The sequence below is a fragment of the Aquila chrysaetos genome, chromosome 19 (genome assembly GCF_900496995.4).
Source record: "Aquila chrysaetos chrysaetos chromosome 19, bAquChr1.4, whole genome shotgun sequence".
In the NCBI taxonomy this organism is placed as follows: domain Eukaryota; kingdom Metazoa; phylum Chordata; class Aves; order Accipitriformes; family Accipitridae; genus Aquila; species Aquila chrysaetos.
In genome coordinates, this window is record NC_044022.1 from 19,906,339 (window position 1) to 19,924,537 (window position 18,199).

At 45.0% G+C, this 18,199-nt stretch overlaps 2 protein-coding genes across 9 annotated transcripts in view; one reads left to right on the top strand and one right to left on the bottom strand.

Annotated features, from left to right (window-relative positions):
- LOC115353482 (prolylcarboxypeptidase) overlaps positions 1 to 2,021 on the bottom strand; it is a 32,913-nt gene extending 30,892 nt beyond the window's left edge. The window contains exon 1 of the mRNA XM_030042967.2: positions 1,815 to 2,021. Coding sequence (XP_029898827.1) covers positions 1,815 to 1,946 — 132 coding nt within the window. The 5' untranslated portion in view covers positions 1,947 to 2,021. The remainder of the gene's footprint in view (positions 1 to 1,814) is intronic.
- A 392-nt stretch (positions 2,022 to 2,413) lies between these two features.
- Positions 2,414 to 14,963, top strand: DDIAS (DNA damage induced apoptosis suppressor). Of its 8 annotated transcripts, none has more exons than XM_030042991.2 (6): positions 2,414 to 2,687; positions 2,948 to 3,003; positions 5,166 to 5,294; positions 6,282 to 6,443; positions 7,614 to 7,731; positions 12,158 to 14,963. In XM_030042991.2, the coding sequence occupies exons 3-6, from the start codon at positions 5,182 to 5,184 to the stop codon at positions 14,714 to 14,716; spliced, it is 2,952 nt and encodes a 983-aa protein (XP_029898851.1). In that variant the 5' UTR covers positions 2,414 to 2,687; positions 2,948 to 3,003; positions 5,166 to 5,181; the 3' UTR covers positions 14,717 to 14,963. The 8 variants fall into 8 exon arrangements, with proteins under 8 accessions (XP_029898851.1, XP_029898856.1, XP_040974394.1 ...); XM_030042996.2 differs by having other exon boundaries at positions 2,414 to 2,678; XM_041118460.1 differs by lacking the exon at positions 2,948 to 3,003 and having other exon boundaries at positions 2,414 to 2,674; positions 12,158 to 14,363; positions 14,394 to 14,963.
- Positions 14,964 to 18,199: the final 3,236 nt, after the last annotated feature.

An 18,199-nucleotide genomic window follows, 5' to 3' on the forward strand; every position in this document is an offset into this window, starting at 1 on the left:
GATTAGACCTCTTATGCTAACCCTGTACCTTGTACCTTTCAAGTGTCAGGCAGCAGCACCCAAATTTTTGATGAATACAAAAAAATACATGAATATACACGCATGTCCCACCACGTTCAACAACACTAGTAAGTCTTTGGACAAGGAAAGCAAGGATTTCAAGGGCTATGAATAGGATCTCTCTTTCCCGCAGCAGCCACTCTCAGCCAACATGATTTTGCTTGTAGCATAAGGGGAAAAGAACATGGAGGAGACTGAAGGGAGCAAGATGTGGCATCAACTTTACAACAAGATGTTACTGGGACTCTCCCCTCCCTTCTCTCAACATCTGTCTACCTCCCAAAACCCACAGATTTCGGGTACACAGCAGCTCTGCCTCTTTGCTGACAATGGGAGGGCACATGAGCTGTCTCTGCTGATAGCAGAGGAAAATAACCAGGTGATATCACAACCCAGAGAAGGGATGAGGACAGAGGTGTCACAGCATGGTGATAAAGGGTGGTTCAGACTACGGCACAGAATTAGTATCACTGATACTATGATAGCAATGTGTAACAACCGATGTGCCAGAACAATTAAGTGTCACGCTTAGAGTTACAACACTACCGCAGGATTGATATCCTGGCCAACACTGACCACACATTGCAGAACGTATCTGCAGTACGTTACCAAAATAAGCTTCAGGGCTATCAGAGGAGTTAATGGAGGGACCCAAATCTCAAATCACTAAAATCACAAAATTTGATGTGCCTGCTTTGCTCATTCCGTCCTAAGTTCACCTTCTACAAAGTTGAAACAGTAGATGTTCAATCCACATATCATCCAAGATGGCTGTGAATTAAACACCTTTTCCTTCCTACCACTCCCTACATAGACCAGGGCATGAAATTCAGATGCAGACTACAAGCCTGATTCTAATCAAACCAAGGGAATACTAGGAAAGTGTCCTCTCCCCTTACTGTGCCTCCCAGTAAGAGGAACCATTACTTCCCCTGCAAAATCAGGTACAGCACGGGTGAAGAGGCAGATGTTCCCCAACACATACAAAGGAACTGTTGACCGTTTTTTTGAAAACCTATGAACAAATACAGTTCCAAGTTTTCTGCAAGGGGACCACACCAGCACTTGTAGCCAACCTTGCGGAGCCCTCTGTTCTGTCCACGTGCAATGGATTTTGCCAACAAGTTGCAAACAAAATTGTTGGAGCAGACAGGAAAACAAAGCTCAGGTTAGTAACAGAAGCCTGTTCCATATTTAAAACAAAGAAAAATCACACAACTGCTATTTGCAAGTGTGGTACAACCGAGGTCCGTGCCCCTCCTCTGCCAACACGCTGTGCAGTATGCTTTGGAATACAGACTTTGGTGCGAGGAGACGGCGTACGGACACAACAGAGCAGACTCCCTGTCACTTCAGGTAGCTAGAATATTCAAGACCTGGAACATTTTACCAAAGAGACTAAACACTGCAGCCTCCAGAAATCCGCAAAAACGTAGTACTGCCCACCCTGCGCCTCAGCGAGACGCAGGATAAAAGAAAATGCCCCCCCCCCCGAACCCCCACGGAACCTCCCTGCCCGAGCCGCCCTCGGACCACCGGTTCCTCAGAGCAGCCGCGCTCGGCCGGGCTAAGCCCAAACCCCTCAGAGACGGCCACCGCCACCGCCAGCACCGGCACCGGCCTCCCCGCCCGGATTTCCCCTCACCGCCGGCCCGGCTCCGCTGAGGAGAGCCCGGCGGGGAAGGGCGACCGCCCGCCTCTCCGTGAAGCGGCGCTACCCGCTGCGCGGCCTGAGGGAAGGCGGGAGCTCCTACCTGCTGCCTGAGGTAACGCGTCAGGTAAAGGGCGGGAGGCGGCGCGGCGGCGGCTCCCCGGCGGCGGCGGGGAGGGGTGGGCAGGGCGGCGGGACCGCCGAGCGGCAGGAGGAGGAGGAGAAGCCGCAGCATGGCCAGGAGGACCGGAGGCCGCCCGCCGCCCCGCCGCTTTATAGCGGCCCCGCGGGCTGCCCCGGGCCGGGCCGGGCCGGCCCCCGCGGGGAGCGGCGGGCGGCGGGACCCAGCGGAGGAAGGCGGTGCCGCGCGTGCGCCTCTGGGCTAAGGCGGCGCTAGGAGACTCACCCACCCCACCCCTCTCGAAGTGGGAGGGGTTATCACACGTGGAGGGGTGGGCACTAAGTAGCGGGGCTTTCCGACTGGCTGCGGAGGCCGGGATAGCTCGCGCGCGCTTTCGCGGTTGGCTGCGGCGGCTTGGATGGGCGTCCTGTGAGGAGACAGCGAGTGGCTGCTTGAAGCACGTGATCCGCCCTGCGGCTCGCCGGGTGCCGCGTGAGAACGAGGCTGACGCCCGCGCTTTGTTATTGGGCAAGTGGGGCGGCCCTGCCGCCGGGCTGCGTCACGATTGGGTGAGCGCAGCCTCGTCCCCGCCCCCAGCAACGGCCCTCGGCAACCGTCACTTCGGTCTTCCGGGTTCTCCTCAGAGCTGGGGCGGCTCCGGCCGCGGCCGCGGTTCCCCGGGGCCAGCGCTGAGGCGATGGGGGCGCGGCCGGGGTAACCGCCTTTCTGCGGGCCCGAGGGCACGGAGGGCAGCCCTTGCCCGGGTGATAGCGCTTCGCCGTTTCCCTTCAGCGCGGTCCCTGGGGCCGGGAGACGGTGTATAACGGCGCTGAAATCGGCACGTCGGTAAGAACGGTACCGCTTTGGGAACTGAGGCGCTTCCCTGGGGGTTGAGCCAAGCTCAAAGCGCCCAGGCCGAGCGACGGGGTGGGGGGTGAAGCCAGGCCGCTCCGCCCGGCCTTCAGCGGCGAGCTCGGCCTGACTGCTGGCTGTCGGCCTCCGGGGGCGTCTCGGGGCCGGAGTGGGCGAGGAGGCTGCTGGTTAAGGGGTAAAAATTGCAGCGTGAGACCTGTTACAACTCTTCTTGTGCGTTTCGGTTTGTTTTTTTTTGTTAGGGAGAGTTTAAGGCAATGAGCCCGCTGGAGGGCAGCAGGCACTGATGGAAAACTCGGTGAGACTTCGGGGCTGTTGAAAGGCAGATCTCTTTGGAGGCTGGCGGTGGGGAGCGCCTGGAGTGCTGTGTGATTCCCGGGCTGGGACCAGAGGTTTGGTTTGGTCTGCTTATTAAAAAAAAAAAAAAAAAAAAAAAAAAAAAAAAAAAAAGTAAAGCAGATCTGTTTGTACAGTCCTTTTTAAACTTATGTCCAGATACAAGTGCTATATTTCTGCCAAAGGGAAATAGAGGTGTAGAACTTGAGTCTGTTTGCTCTAAAAGGAGCTCTTACCAGAACCAGCATGAATACGTACATGCTATGTTTTATCTCCCATATTCTAGTGGAATACTTGAAGTATTTGCTGTGTTTTCCGGGGTGTGTGGGTTTTTTTATTTCATTAAAAACTGCAGACAACAGTATACGTTGTTTATATAGTTCTAAGTTGAAAACCAGTTGGAATGCGAAGCACCTGCTGGTTTCTCCAAGTCCACCTTCTTGGACAACAACAAAATCAGACTTAATTTTATTATTTCTTTTCTATATATTGGTATGTTTTCAATGTACTTTCTACTGGTATCTTGTACTGTAACTAAAATAAAATAGTTCTGTTTTGGCAAGAATTGAAGGCATGCACCGTTTAATATGTTAGGTCAAATGAGTCTCTTGTTAATACGTGTTCAGAAGACAGATTTTTTTCATTTTTGTTGGCCCCCCCCCCCAGTAAAGCTTTTATCTTTTCCTGCCTCTGTTTTCCTCACGTTTTCCTCACCTTTCTGCCATGGGCAATATTGGGATAGCTGGTTTTGGTTTTTTTTTTCCCTTCTTCTCTGAACTACTCAGAGTAATGAGTTTAGCCACTCACATTTTTCTAGTACTCATGTTACAGAGATTGTTTTTACCAGAACGTTGAGAACGGTGCCCCCGAGGGCAAAGGGATAGCCTGTAAGTTGAACTTTTTTTTGTGGCAAAATACTAACAAAACATCATTGTTGATTATTGAATGGTTTTAGCATGTAAAAGCTGTACTTGAGTCTCCTTTATCTCCTTGGCCTTCTGCCTCCCTGAGGGAGTTCTGGGATGAAGATGTGAATTCAATTCCTATTCTGAGTTTATTCTGCAGCTTACATTGAGAAGAGTTGTATATTTAGCTATTACTGTGATAAAAGTGCTTGTGCAAAGAAGGATTTTTAAGGTGTCCTTTAATTCAGCTGTAGAGAAGATTTTGGTCATTTAAGTTGGAACTGAATGATTTGAGGTGCTTTAGAGTATTTTTGTCTACATGTTTCTAGCATCTGCTGAGAAAAAAGTTAACTTTCTAAAATAGGGGACATTTCCTAAAAACTGATTTTTTGGAAAGTATAGTGATAGTAAAGGCAAGATAATTCTGCAGGAAGGTAATACTGAATAAAAATAAATTAATTCCTCTTTATTTAAATATTCAGTTCATTTATTTGTCATATCCATATGGCCTCTTTCTTGAAATCAATAGTAAATACTGTAGAGCTGTTCCTTTGGCTCAAAGGGCATGAATATAGTTGCTATTGCGAGCCCTTCTGAGATTTTTTGGGCATCCTCTCCTTTCAAAGTCATTGGTATTGAAGGCGTTTGCAGAATTACAAGTGTAGAATCATTTCATTTTTTAACCCCATGTTGTGACTTCATTCTAAATTAAGGAAAAAAAACCAGAAACCAATTTGCTGCAGTGCTGTGCTCAAGGATAGTTCTAATAAAGATTCCCTAAATATGAGTGGGAATTTGCATGATTTATCTGCAGTAGTATGCAAATATCATGAATCACATAGAATCACAGAGTCATTTAGGTTGGAAAAGAACCTTAAGGTCATCGAGTCCGACTGTAAACCTAACACTGCCAAGTCCACCACTAAACCATGTCCCTAAGCACCACGTCTACAGTCTTTTAAATACCTCCAGGGATGGTGACTCAACCACTTCCCTGGGCAGCCTGTTGCTTCTTATTACAAATCTTCATTATTTTTTTAAAAGGGTTAATTAAGGATAATAATAGATGTTGCCTCAGTTGGACTACCATTTTCAAACAGAGATCATGGTTTCCTGAGGGCTGCCTTTCAAAATGTTCAAAAAACCCAGCTAAAAGCAGTTAATGTTAACATCTCAAGAAATGAGAACTCTTTGGACTGTTTTGACTTACTTGTTTCAGGTGATACGGTGAGCACATGAATAGTGTGAGAGGACTCTTGGCTGCCTCTGTAATTTCCGTCCAGAACTCCTGCTTCATCTATCCTGCCTGTCAAAAATGCTTTTCTAGGCTGATACTGGATTCTAGGAGGTATGTCCTGTTTTGGGGATCGTTAACTGTAACTGTCAGAGGCCTTGGGAATCTCTGTTAGCTGAACACAAGTTGAAACAAATTGGTGAAAATCCAGCCATTGTAGAAATAAGTGCTAATTTCAGATATTTATGTTACTTACCACTGTTTAGATCTCTTTGTATTCCAGTAGGGGCTTGGAGGTTGTTACGGATCAAGAGTTCTATTGCATTCAGTGCCATGCAGTATCAAAGAACAGTTTAGGACAATAAATTATGTGTGTTAATAGCTTCCAAGTGCATCCCCTGCAGTCTAGTTCTTCAGTGCTGTTCCTAAGTTGGAAAGCATTGGTTGAAAGCCCTGCAAATCAAGTCCTAATTTTTTTTCATTTCTTCTCATTTTATGTGTGCAATGCATCAGGTAGTCCTGTATGACTCTTCCACTTACTGTGTGTCCAGAAAGGTATGGGATTTCCTTTTTAATCCCACTGCTATGTAAAATCTGTGACACACAGAAGAACAGTACATCAGTGAATGTCAGCACATTGCTGACTTTACAAAGCAAGAATATCTGTTGTTTACTTCTGTTGAAGTAAACAACAACAGTGCTGTTTCCTGATGATTTTTTAAATCTGGGTATTATACTAAAGCTGCAGGAAGAAAAATCCAAAACCAGAACAAAATGCAAAAAATGGGCGTGCAAGTAATTCAAAATTACTCCCCAGCAGGTAAAAGCCCACTGTCTTTCTCCAACTTCACAACAGGCTAGCATTTAATAAATCAGTAAAAGAAGCCAGAGGGATTCTGTCATGATACAGACACCTTGCTGAGTCTGTGGTGAGATTAATGCCTCAAGGAGTAAAGAATAAGAAAGAATCTTATAGTTTGTAATGGAATATTTGATACATTATAGTAGTAACACTTAGGGCTGCAGATAAGTTCTTACCTCAGCAGTGATTAACAGAAGTTCATGTATTAAAGCTTTTTTATCCTTTTACTGTCTTGTCAGGTTTAACTGTGTAAAATGTGGCTGCACAGGTGAAGCTAAAGATGCAAGCTACAGATATAGATTGTCCCTAAAGATTGCTGACACTAATGATTTGTTTGACATTACCGTGTTTGGAAGTTGCTTAGATCCATTCTTTGGGGTCACCGCAGAAAATCTGCAGAGGTAAGGAATGGATTGTTTCTATATAGCTGCTGCTTTTTCTTCAGCTTAAAAAAAATTGAGATGAGCTTGGATGGTGGGGAGACGAGTGGGAAGAAGCTGCTAAAGTGCTCCCTTCCAGCATTTCCTCGGTACCCATCACCTTGAGAAAAGTTTGGTTTCTTCCTGAAATCTTGAAATTTTGAGATGGATTACTTCTATGTAGTGGAAGAGATCCTCCACTCAGCTACTGAAGGCAGCTACAGCTACCTGCTAAGTGAGCTTCACAGTTTGGTTGGTTGGGGTTCTTCCTTGCGTCCTTCCTCCTTTATTTGAGATGATTGAATTTCCTTTGTTTAATGTCACATTACTAAGTAAGTTGGCTTTTCCAGAGATTTAGGCATAATTTTTCCTCAAGATTTTAGAAGAAGAATCTTAAGGTAAAGATAGAGCCCTTGGGTTTTTTTTTCTTTAACAGTTTGGATTTAAAAAAAAAAAAACACCAAAAAACTGTGCACCTTATGACTTTTCTTCAATGTGACCAGATTTTCCTTTAGAAAGGAGGGATTTCTAAGAAAGCCTGTTAGTCCTCAGAGCCTGACCACCCACATTATAAGCTTCAGACTTTCTGACGTGTGAAACTGCCAGGATGGGCTATTCAGATACATTCACTGCTTCTTTCTCTATTCTGTTATTTTCCAATGCCTTGTGTTATCACTGGGTCAAAGATGAACACTTTTTAAATCCCATATTAGCATCATTAATAACATACTCATGGCAGGCTTTCTACACTAGACTGCTGTACTGCTGTCAGCTGTGAAAAAGCAGAGTTATTTGCATGTCTTAATATGGATATTGCTGTTGCTGTAAAGATGCGGGCAGAAAGGATGTGTAAGCAATAGCAGCATATTGAGAGCATTATACAGTGTTGATACAGCCACACAGGGAAAACCTGAAAGTCGTGTGTATATTAAACCTATTCAGAGTGGTTGTTTTGTTTCCTTCTCTTTCACTAACAAATTAAGTGAACTAAACAATCAAATTTATAGGTTTGTGGTTGCCTGTTTTCATTCTGTGTTTAGTTTAAGCTACCACAGTATCTTCTCTTTAATATGTGTCCTACCTATACTACAGCTAAAATGCTATATAAGTCTTCCTCTGTTGGTCCAATACTTCTGTATGTTTTTACTCAAGGTGTATTCAAGACTTCAATCAGCTGTCAGGAGAAACAAACACAGATGCACCTCCAGGACTGTTAGTTCAAGCAGTGGAAACCTGTTTCATTGGAAAAAGATTTATATTTGGAGTGAAGGTAACTTTTAATCCACGTTACTCTCTTACAATGAGTTTTTTCATTAGCTTGTAGCCAGTCGGAGGCATAGACTGAGTTACCAAAGCATCATGTACAACATCTTTGGGGAATTTGAGAAAATTTAGGGCTAGGACATGGGGAGGATTCTGCTCCTCTTCCCCCGACTCCTGTGTTATTTTAAATGAATCACATCCAAAAGCCATCTTGAATGGCAGTAGTCAGCTTGACAGCCTGTCAGGGCTGCTTCTCAGAGAGCCTGAGCAGTGCCAGCTCCTGTGTATATCAGTAACAGCTTGGAGTCTGTGAAAAACCATGTACAGTTCAAGCAAGAAGCAGACTGTCTTTTCAAGCACTGTCCTACCTTTTCCATGCTGCATAGTCTCCTGGTGTCTGAAATGTAAGGAGAAACGCATCCCCTTGCAACATTTTGATACTTCTGGATTTAAGAGCATGTTTAAAAATGTTGATAAAGTACAGCTGTTCAACATATGCATCTGTGGCTCTTTTATGTGTTTAACAGACTTTGAAATATTAGTTCTTATTAATATTTCCATAGAAACAGTCTTCTAAGTTCTCTTCAAGTGGTGCTTGTGTGAGTCATGTTATGAAGTCTGTGAACTAAATCCTACCTGGCAGGAGGTTTTCCTCTCCTACAGGTACCATGAGGTTTGTATCTGAGCTGAGAATTTCCTAATGCACAGCATCTTAAGTCATGGAAGTTCGAGAACTTCATGGATTAACTTTATTTAACTGGAACCATTCAGCAAATGCACGCAGCATGGGAAACAAACAGGAGGGGCTGGAAGCTATTGTGCAGCAGGAAAACTATGACATAGTTGCCATCACGGAAATATGATGGGGTGACTTGCACAACTGGAGCGCTGCAAGGGATGGCTGTAAACTCTTCAGAAGGATAGGCAAGAAATGAGAGGCGGTGGGGTATCCCTGTATGTTAGGGAGTGTTTTGATTGTCTAGAGCTTAATGATGGTGATGATAGGGTTGAGTGTCTATGGGTACGAATCAGGGGGAAAGCCAACAAGGCAGATATCATGGTGGGAGTCAGTTATACACCACCCAGCTAGGATGAAGAGGCAGATGAAATATTCTATGAGCAGCTGGGAGAAGTCTCACAATCACTAGCCCTTGTTCTTGTGGGGGACTTCAATTTACTAGATGTCCACTGGAAATACAATACAGCAGAGAGGAAACAGTCCAGAAGGTTCCTGGAGTGTGTGGAAGCTAACTTCCCGACACAGCTGGTGAGTGAGCCAACTAGGAAAGGTGTCTGGCTGGACCTCTTTTTTGCGAACAGAGGACTTGTGGGTGATGTGATAGTTGGTGGCTGTCTTGGACATAGCGATCACAAAATAAGAGTTTTCAATTCTCGGAGAAGTAAGGAGGGGCTCAGCAGAACTGCTGCCTTGGACTTCTAGAGGGCAGACTTTGGCCTGTTCAGGAGCCTGGTTGAGAGAGTCCCTTGGGAGGCAGTCCTGAAGGGCAAAGGAGTCCAGGAAGGCTGGACACCCTTCAGGAAGGAAATCAAAGGCGCAGGAGCAGGCCGTCCCCATGTGCCAAAAGACAAGCTGGCGGGGAAGAAGCCTGGCCTGGCTGAACAGGGAGCTTTGGCTGGAACTGAGGGAAAAAAAGGAGAGTTTATGAATTTCGGAAGAAGGGGCAGGCAACTCAGGAGGACTACAAGGATGTCGTGAGGTTATGCGGGGAGAAAATTAGAAGGGCCAAAGCCCAGCTAGAACGTAATCTGGTTACTGCCATAAAAGACAATAAAAAATGTTCCTATAAATACATTAGCAAGAAAAGGAGGGCTAAGGAGAATCTCCGTCCTTTCTTGGATGCGGGGGGAAACATAGTGACAAAGGATGAGGAAAAGGCTGAGGTACTTAGTGCCTTCTTTGCCTCAGTCTTTAATAGTAAGGCCAGTTGTTCTCGGAATACCCAGCTCCCTGAGCTTGAAGACAGGGATGAGGAGCAGGATGAAGCCCCCATAATCCAAGGGGAAATGGTTAGCGACCTGCTACACCACTTAGACACAGGCAAGTCTATAGGGCCAGATGGGATCCACCCAAGGGTACTCGGGGAGCTGGTGGAAGTGCTACCCAAACCACTTTCCATCAATTATCAGCGGTCCTGGTTAACCACGGAGGTGCCAGTTCACTGGAAGTTAGCAAATATGATGCCCATCTACAAGAAGGGCCAGAAGAAGGATCTGGGGAACTGCAGGCCTGTCAGTCTGACCTCGGTGGCAGGGAAGGTTATGGAGCAGATCATCCTGAGTGCCATCACACAGCATGTACAGGACAACCAGGCGATCAGGCCCAGTCAGCATGGGTTTCTGAAAGGCAGGTCCTGCTTGACCAACCTGATCTCCTTCTATGACAAGGTGACCCACTTAGTGGATGAGGGAAAGGCTGTGAATGTTGTCTATGTAGACTTTAGTAAAGCCTTTGACACCATTTCCCAGAGCATTCTCCTGGAGAAACTGGCTGCTCATGGCTTGGACAGGTGTACTCTTCACTGGGTAAAAAACTGGCTGGATGGCCGGGCCCAAAGAGTGGTGGTGAATGGAGTTAAATCCAGTTGGTGGCCAGTCACAAGTGGTGTTCCCCAGGGCTCAGCATTGGGGCCAGTTCTATTTAATATCTTCATCAATGGTCTGGTTCAACAAGGCTCAGGGCCGGGTCCTGCACTTGGGTCAGAACAACCCCATGCAGCGCTACAGGCTTGGGGAAGAGTGGCTGGAAAGCTGCCTGGTGGAAAAGGCAACAACACCTGGGGGTGTTGGTCAACAGCCGGCTGAATATGAGCCAGTGGTGTGCCCAGGTGGCCAAGAAGACTGTGTTCAGGTTTGGGCCCCTCACTACAAGAAAGACATTGAGGGGCCGGAGCGTGTCCAGAGAAGGGCAACGAAGCTGGTGAAGGGTCTGGAGCACAAGTCTTATGAGGAGCGGCTGAGGGAACTGGGGTGGTTCAGCCTGGAGAAAAGGAGGCTGAGGGGAGACCTTATCGCTCTCTACAACTACCTGAAAGGAGGTTGTAGCGAGGTGGGGGTCAGTCTCTTTTCCCAAGTAACAAGTGATAGGACAAGAGGAAACGGCCTCAAGTTGTACCAGGGGAGGTTTAGATTGGATATTAGGAAAAATTTCTTCCCTGAAAGGGTTGTCAAGCATTGGAACAGGCTGCCCAGGGAAGTGGTTGAATCACCATCCCTGGAGGTATTTAAAAGATGTGTAGGCGTGGTGCTTAGGGACATGGTTTAGTGGTGGACTTGGCAGTGTTAGGTTAACAGTTGGAATTGATGATTTTAAAGGTCTTTTCCAACCTAAATGATTCTATGGTTCTATGACCAGGTCTCTATGTCTGGTGCCTTTACAAATATAAGTAATTCTACATATCAACAGTGTTGTTGCTGCTCATGCACACACAAGGACTGAAGACACATTTGAAGACCATTTGTTCAGCCTTTGGCTGTAAACATTTCCATATAGTTGTGTTCAGCTATGCATACAGTTGCACTCTGCCAGATAAAACTCAGAATCAACATAACATACTTTTTTAAGACTTACCTAGAAGGATATTGTCCTTGGCTAACAGCCTTCAGCCTCAACCTTTGCATAGACTCAGGAGTTAGGAGGGTTGTTGAATTTGAGACAGCTATATTTGGGTTCTGGCCTCTCTGGCATTGCCAGACATTGAGGGGGAGGAGGAAAAGGGTTTTTCCACTTCTCAAAACATTGGATAATTCCCTCTGCTTTTAATGTCATTTTTCACCTGAAATTTTTGTGTAGAGAGAAGCAGCTTCTATAAAGGATTGCAGCTGAAGCTCCTTTGAAACACTACTCTCCAAATAAATCTGAGAAGATAAAGGTTGTAGCTTATTTCCCTTTCACAGAGGTAGCGCATAGAAAATATCATGCTGGCTTTGATAGCTGGGCTGCCAAGTCAGGTATCTGGTACCAGAGGGCTTTGCTTCAAGTACTGCCCAGTGCCTCCTAGATAAAAGAAAAGTGTTGGCCTTAGGCAGTCAGCCATTTGCACAGAACTGCACTGGAGGAAGCCCGGAAGCACCCCATGCCCTAAAGGGAGGAAGAAATTTTCTGTGAAGTCCTTTCTTAGAATTCGTGGTTGTTTTTCCAGCTCCAAAACTCTGTGTAATTGCAACAAGCAAAGAACCTCTCACTGTGATGCCCTTTATAGCCCTTGCCAGTGCTTATTTCCCAGGGCATACTGCTTTGTGTGACAGACTGTTTTGTATTCTCTTCCCTGCAGATCCTGACAAAAAGTAAGACCTAAATTTAAGCCTGACTTAAATAAAGACATGCATTAATTTTTATTTTTTTTTCTATCACAAAATAAAGCATTGTACTAAGTTTTGGGTTTGTTTGTTTTTTTGTTTTTTTTTCCCCCCAGGGTTGTGCAAGTGAAGATGGAGGGCGTTCTGCTGTCAGCAGCATCTTGCAAAACTGTTCCAGAATTAATAGAAGTACCAAAAAGCTTACAGCTTGCCAGATCTTCCTGCCAAATGCTGCTGTTACTGGCTTTACTGTTATCAGCTACTTTGATCAGCTCCTGCAGTTGGCAAAATTCAGGAGCTGTAATAACAGCTCATACTTACCTGATGCATCTTCAGCTCCAATAGATGAACCTGTCAGTGAGCTCAGCAGCTTGTCTAGCCCGAGCAGAAACTCCTGTTTTGTTCAGTCTAGTGGCAGAGAAACTTTTTTAGGGTCCTGGCAGCAGTCCTTCAGCCTGACTTCATCTGTTGCTTGGGTAACAGTGGAAGACTTTCCCACTCTGGAAGTGGGAAAGCTGGTGAGTGAACAGCATGAACAAGAGGGGAGGCCTGTCTCTGCAGAATCGTGCAGTGTAAGCCTCAACAATCAAACTTTTTGGGATTCACAGTTTTGTAGCTCTTCTGTGAAGGAAGGAAATGAGGAGGATAATGAATTGAGTTCACAACCTAGTCAGACTGACAGCGTCTCTGCAACTGATAAATTAGAGAGAGTATCCTCTTCAAAGACAGAGTGTTTACATGGAAACAGTTCCAAGTTGTTACAACATCCCTTGGAATTTGGGGTAAAAAGCATCTACCCAAAGACTAATAGTAGAAATTATTCTTACCCAGAAAAATCCCACAACTCCTTTTTTTATGAGAGAGATGCCTCAGCATCTAATCACATAAATGTAGCTGGAGTGTCTCAGACGGACTCTATGCTTTGGGATGAGCTCCCATTCTCAGAAAGCCTAAATGAATTTTTAGCCAGAATAGAAGGTGGCAAGAGTGTTGTAACATCACCCAGCCTTGATGCAGGCAAACAGACCCTTCTTGAAAGTAGCAACTTGGGTGTAAATCTTAACAAATCGTATCCCAGGCAAACCCTACTAGCTGCTGATTTGCCTGAAGCGAGCATCTCGGGGAGGTTCTTGCCACCAGCAGAGGATGGTAGTTGGGAGAACATACTGTTTGCTTGTCTTCAGTCGAATGCAAATCCTCCGAGTGATGAGGTGTCACAATGTGAGTCTTCCTCTAGTGTTTTATCTTCAACTGACAAGGAATGTGGAGCATCTTGCTTTATACCTAACCCTTGTCTACCTATTCTGTCACAGTCCTTGCCAGTTACATCAGAGCCTTCTGTTTCCAAGAGCAGATATGTGCAGCCCAAAGAAGCAAATATGGACATTTCAAAGTCATCTTGGTCTTTTATTAGTTTGCAGTGTACTGCTGAACATGGAGAAAACTCCTGCTTAAAAAGGAGCAAGGCAGCTACCTGTGTGTGTTCTGCACATGATAGCTGTTTAGCAGGCTGCGAAAATAAAGAAAATTCTTCTTCTACACCAAGCCAAAGAACAGATCTTACATTCACAGGGGCATGGGACTCTGATCCAACAACTCCCAGCAATACAAGAAGGCTGTACAAAAGAGAATTAAAACCATTGACAGAACTGTCAGAAAATACCTTCAAAAGTGTTAACAGGAGAGAGATGCTGTGGAACAGTATCTTCCCTGAAGGCAGCTACAATGCTTCTGCTGATCTCTTTGATACAAGTGCAAGAGAGGTAGCAAAACCTGTAGAATTCCTAAATAAATCATGTAATTCTTTAATACAGGAAGATACTTTGACAGAAAAGGTCACAGCTCCTGAATTGGTGCTTTATCCTGGAGATGATGTTCTCTGTAACAGTTCAAAACCGAGCTCATCCCTACACAGGTCCCCTCCTGCTTTTAGTAAGCACAGTACACCAGTAACTTACTCCTTTTGTCCTTCAGAATGCAATTCAGTTAGCGCTCAAGACTTTGTTCCTTATTTACAGTCGACTCCTGTGACAAAACCTTTCCAGAAACTGTGGCCTGTTGGGGAAAGCTCTTCTGTCACTATCTTCACCCCCCAAAATCCCACTAAAATCCATTCCAAATGCAAGCGATCTAGGTCTTCCTTTCAAAACACTCTGTTGCAGCAGCTTACTGGCAGGTTAGTGAAACGTGAAAGGCTGAGTAATGGGGAAGACAAAGAAAGTCATAGCTCTGTTTCACAGCAGTTCCTTAACAGCCAACCACCTGCCAACTTTGAGGATTGGATCCCTCCATCTGCGAACAAAAGGTTGAAATCAACTGGATCTTTAAACTTAAAAACAGTTAGTTGGGCTGCTGACCTGCAGTTGACCTGTGGGCATGCTGGCAGGAACCCTATTTCTGAAAGCAAAGAGAACAGTGAAAATGATGTGTGCTTCCAAAATGAGAGATTAAACCCTGGGGATACAGCCAGGATTCTAACAACTCCTGTATTTGCAGGTGTCACCAAGGCCTTGTTTTTAAACGATACAGTCCTGGAAACTTGTTCTCCTTCAGAAGGCAAGAGTCTCCTCTCAAGTGCAAATTATTCAGGGGGTATTTTAGAAGGGGCAGCTGGCTGGTCTCCTGAGTTGTTCTTCCAAGCACGGACCCCTTTTTCCAGTAAGCCAAAATACTAAAAAACAGATGGTCCTACTCTGTATTCTTTTTAATTATCTTTAAGACTTTTGGGAAGGAGCCAGTAGAAGAAAATAGCTATTTAACAATTACATTGTTTATACACCTATTGGCATATGTCTTCCTAAGATGAGTTACGTTTATTTGCAGATCTTTGTACCACAGAGACGGGGGAAAACAGGATTTGGAGTTACTATATTTTATTGTAAATTAAGTCTAGAATGTGCAATAAAAACTTTTGTAAATGTGTGATTATTTAATAGATCTCACTTTATCAAGTACAGGTGGGTGAAGTGTTTTAGCGTACAGTGGTGTCTTTTCACCATAAGAGCAGCCCTGGAGTCCATGTCCATTCCACATTCTTATCTGATGACTCTCTGTGGAGAAGGGCCAAGTTTTATCAAAGAATTTCAAATACCATGTGGGAGCCTTCTATTTGAGCCTGCTTGGAATCTTATGATAGAGTTGAGTTGGGTGGAGGGGGCCATCCTGAAAGGCTGGTAGCAGCTCCCAGTTTTCCTGCAGGCTTTTTCAAGTTAAAGACTGCTAGTGGCAGATTCCTGGCAATGTCTTTCCTCTTCTGTGCTTTGGGCTTTTCCATATCCCCCACCCAGAACAGCTGCATTTAAGATCATTGAATAGAGAAATCTTGGAGCTGCTACTGCAAGCTTGTAGGTCAGGTCCTGCAGAAGCATGTGGGAACCTGATGCCACAGGATCTCAGCAGCCTGAAAATGCTGATTTGTAGAACCAGAAGCAGGCCTGTATCTGCTGTGGTTTTTTGGTTTGGTTGGTTTTTTTTGAGGCGTAGAATGAATATGCACCATTTACATTGGTGACAAGGAGAGTTTACTTGGTTCATTCATTCATGCAAGATACACATTACTATGTTTTTTTATGTGTGAGGCCTCACTTAATTTCTAATCCACCTACTTAAGCCCTACACTCAGTGTTTGTTCAGAAGAGTTTTGTGTCTCTGTATGCAAGGAACAAATTGTATCAATACTGATAACTAAAGCACTTTACTTTCAGGTTATAAAGACACCACCTCTGCCTTAGGAAGTCTGAGAGGAAGAAGTTGCTGAAGTTAGTTAGAAGAGTATTGTGGGAATGTATCATTTTGTGCTCATCTTTTTGTTCCTGTGTATTTTATTTACTATCTGTTGTTGGTCACTGTTGGCATCAGGGCTAGAAGGGCTGCTTCTTGTGTGACTCTGAAAGGCTTCCCTGACCTTACATTCACTTGGTCTCACTGGGGCATGCACACAAACCAGCGTGTTAAGGCAGGACCTGCCTGAGACAGCCAATGGAAACCATGTTTGGGATGGAGGAAAAAAACAGACCTTTGGAATTTGAGCTGTAATCTTTGTGTGCCTTCATATCTCCTCTACAAAATAATTAGGTACCTCCTCATTATTTTCAGGACACTCAGGGAAGTATGAGGGTATTTATTTTCACCACCTTGTCCCCTACCTGCTATTTTTAGCATGGCTCACTCTTACAGAACATACAGGTAAACCTTTTCAGTTTCTCAGTCTCCACTGTAAGTTCTGTGCCGTCTAATCAAATGCATTTCTCACTAAAGGATGGAAGGGAGGAGAGTATTTGAAATCAAACAAGCTGCTTCTGCAGCTGAGCAGGGTGTTAATGAAATACAGCCTCTCCTACCAAGGGTACGAGTGTGCTGAGTCTGCAGGCATTCCTGCAGGCTGACCAAAGGAAATGGTTCCTCATGGCTACACAGCAAGTCTGCACAGGTAAATTCACTTTACAGAGAAGTTTTTCCATATTGGTCAGTGTTGTTTGGGGTTTTTTTCCCTACTTACTTAACAGTTGAGGAAATGGAGGCACAGGTTCAAAGACTTGCCCAACGTTAAGAGGGTGTGGAGCCTAGCTCTGGATATCACTGAAAGACCTTAACCAGCAAACCACCTTTTCTCCTTGCTGTCCTACCCAGCAAGATACTCAAGCACAACCCAGAAGTTCTTGCCAGTCTTTAAGGATGCTGCAGTAGGTAGGTGGCGGTGGCAAGAGGCTCAGGGTTTCCTCTTACAGGTCCGAGCCTCGATCCCTGCAGTCCCTGGATCCTAGGCATAAGCAGAAGAAAAAGGACCATCCAGTCATAGCAAAAAAAAAAAAAGGGGGAGGGGGGCAAAAATAAAGCAGAATTAAACATAATAATTTGATGACCAAAGTAACTTCAAGCATCATACCTGTGAGCGGAGTCACTTGTTAAGTGCTGTGCCAGTGACACCCGCCTAAACCACCGCTGCAGAACATGGCAATGCTGTGCTTTAAGGGATACACAGTTCCCTATGCGGGGCTTCTTGGCACAGCCAAAGGGACGTGGCAGTAATAGAAGCAGCCATATAGCCTTTATAAGCTGTTGATGACTTCCCCAGCTGAGCTTTAGCCCTGTGCTTGACAGCAAATCTGAGCACCAGAACTGCACCAGGGCTTGCTTCAGTTGGGATAGTGCAGGGCTCGAGGGTGAGCCCAGGTGAACAAGCCTGTGCTTCTGCCTGCCATGATCAATGCCATGCCTCTTCAAAAGATTGTATTTATTGCAAATAAAATCCTACTTGATGAATCTACGTTAGGGGCAAGTGGAAAATGAGTAAGAAATGTAGCCTGCCTGGAAATGGTAAATCTGCGTTGATAGCTTATGTAGAAGAAATAAAGGGAAAGACAGCATTATTCATACCCAAATCACTGAGCACAGGGAAGGCAGTATTGAAAGGGTTTTAAGACATCAGTGCTCAAACAAATAAAACTTGAAACTAGATGTTTCTGCTACAGCCTCCCACATAATACAAGACTGCAGTATCACTGGCTCTTTAAGCACTCCCTTGTGACGAACTGGACAAACACATACTTTATCACAGGGTTAGACCTGATCCAAGTGATACACCAGAGACTTGATGCAGCTAGCTATGAAACGCTGCCAGAACTTCTACATCATGTACCTGACAGCATCTTGACATGAAATGTTTTGTCCAGCATGAGTGATTTTATTCAGCGGAGAATTCATCCACATACTACAGTAAGCGATAGCTTTGGTGCAAGCTGATATGATTTTAAGTTTGTAAAAAAGAATAAAACTCAGCATGTTTAATTCTGAAGGTAATAAAACTCCTGAAAGTGCACACCAGGTTTGTGGTTGATTCCCTATGCATAGAAATCCATAAATCAAGACTAGATTTTAAATTAGGTAGCACTGTCTGTACGATACCATTGAAATTAATGCAGAGCAGCCAGCTCTCCTGAGCTTTGTGCAAGAGGATTGCACACATAGTGAGACCAAAAAGTACTCTTGTGTGACAGACCCCTGTCAGCAAGATGACATCTTCTGGGCAGAGCTCCCCAGGTGCTCGGTAGGAAGACTTTGTACATGAGAAGATGGAGGAGAGGCAGTAAGCTGTCTCGGTTTTGCTCCTGTAGTCTGTCAGCCTTGGATTTCTTCCTCTGGGGACTTTGATCCCTTTT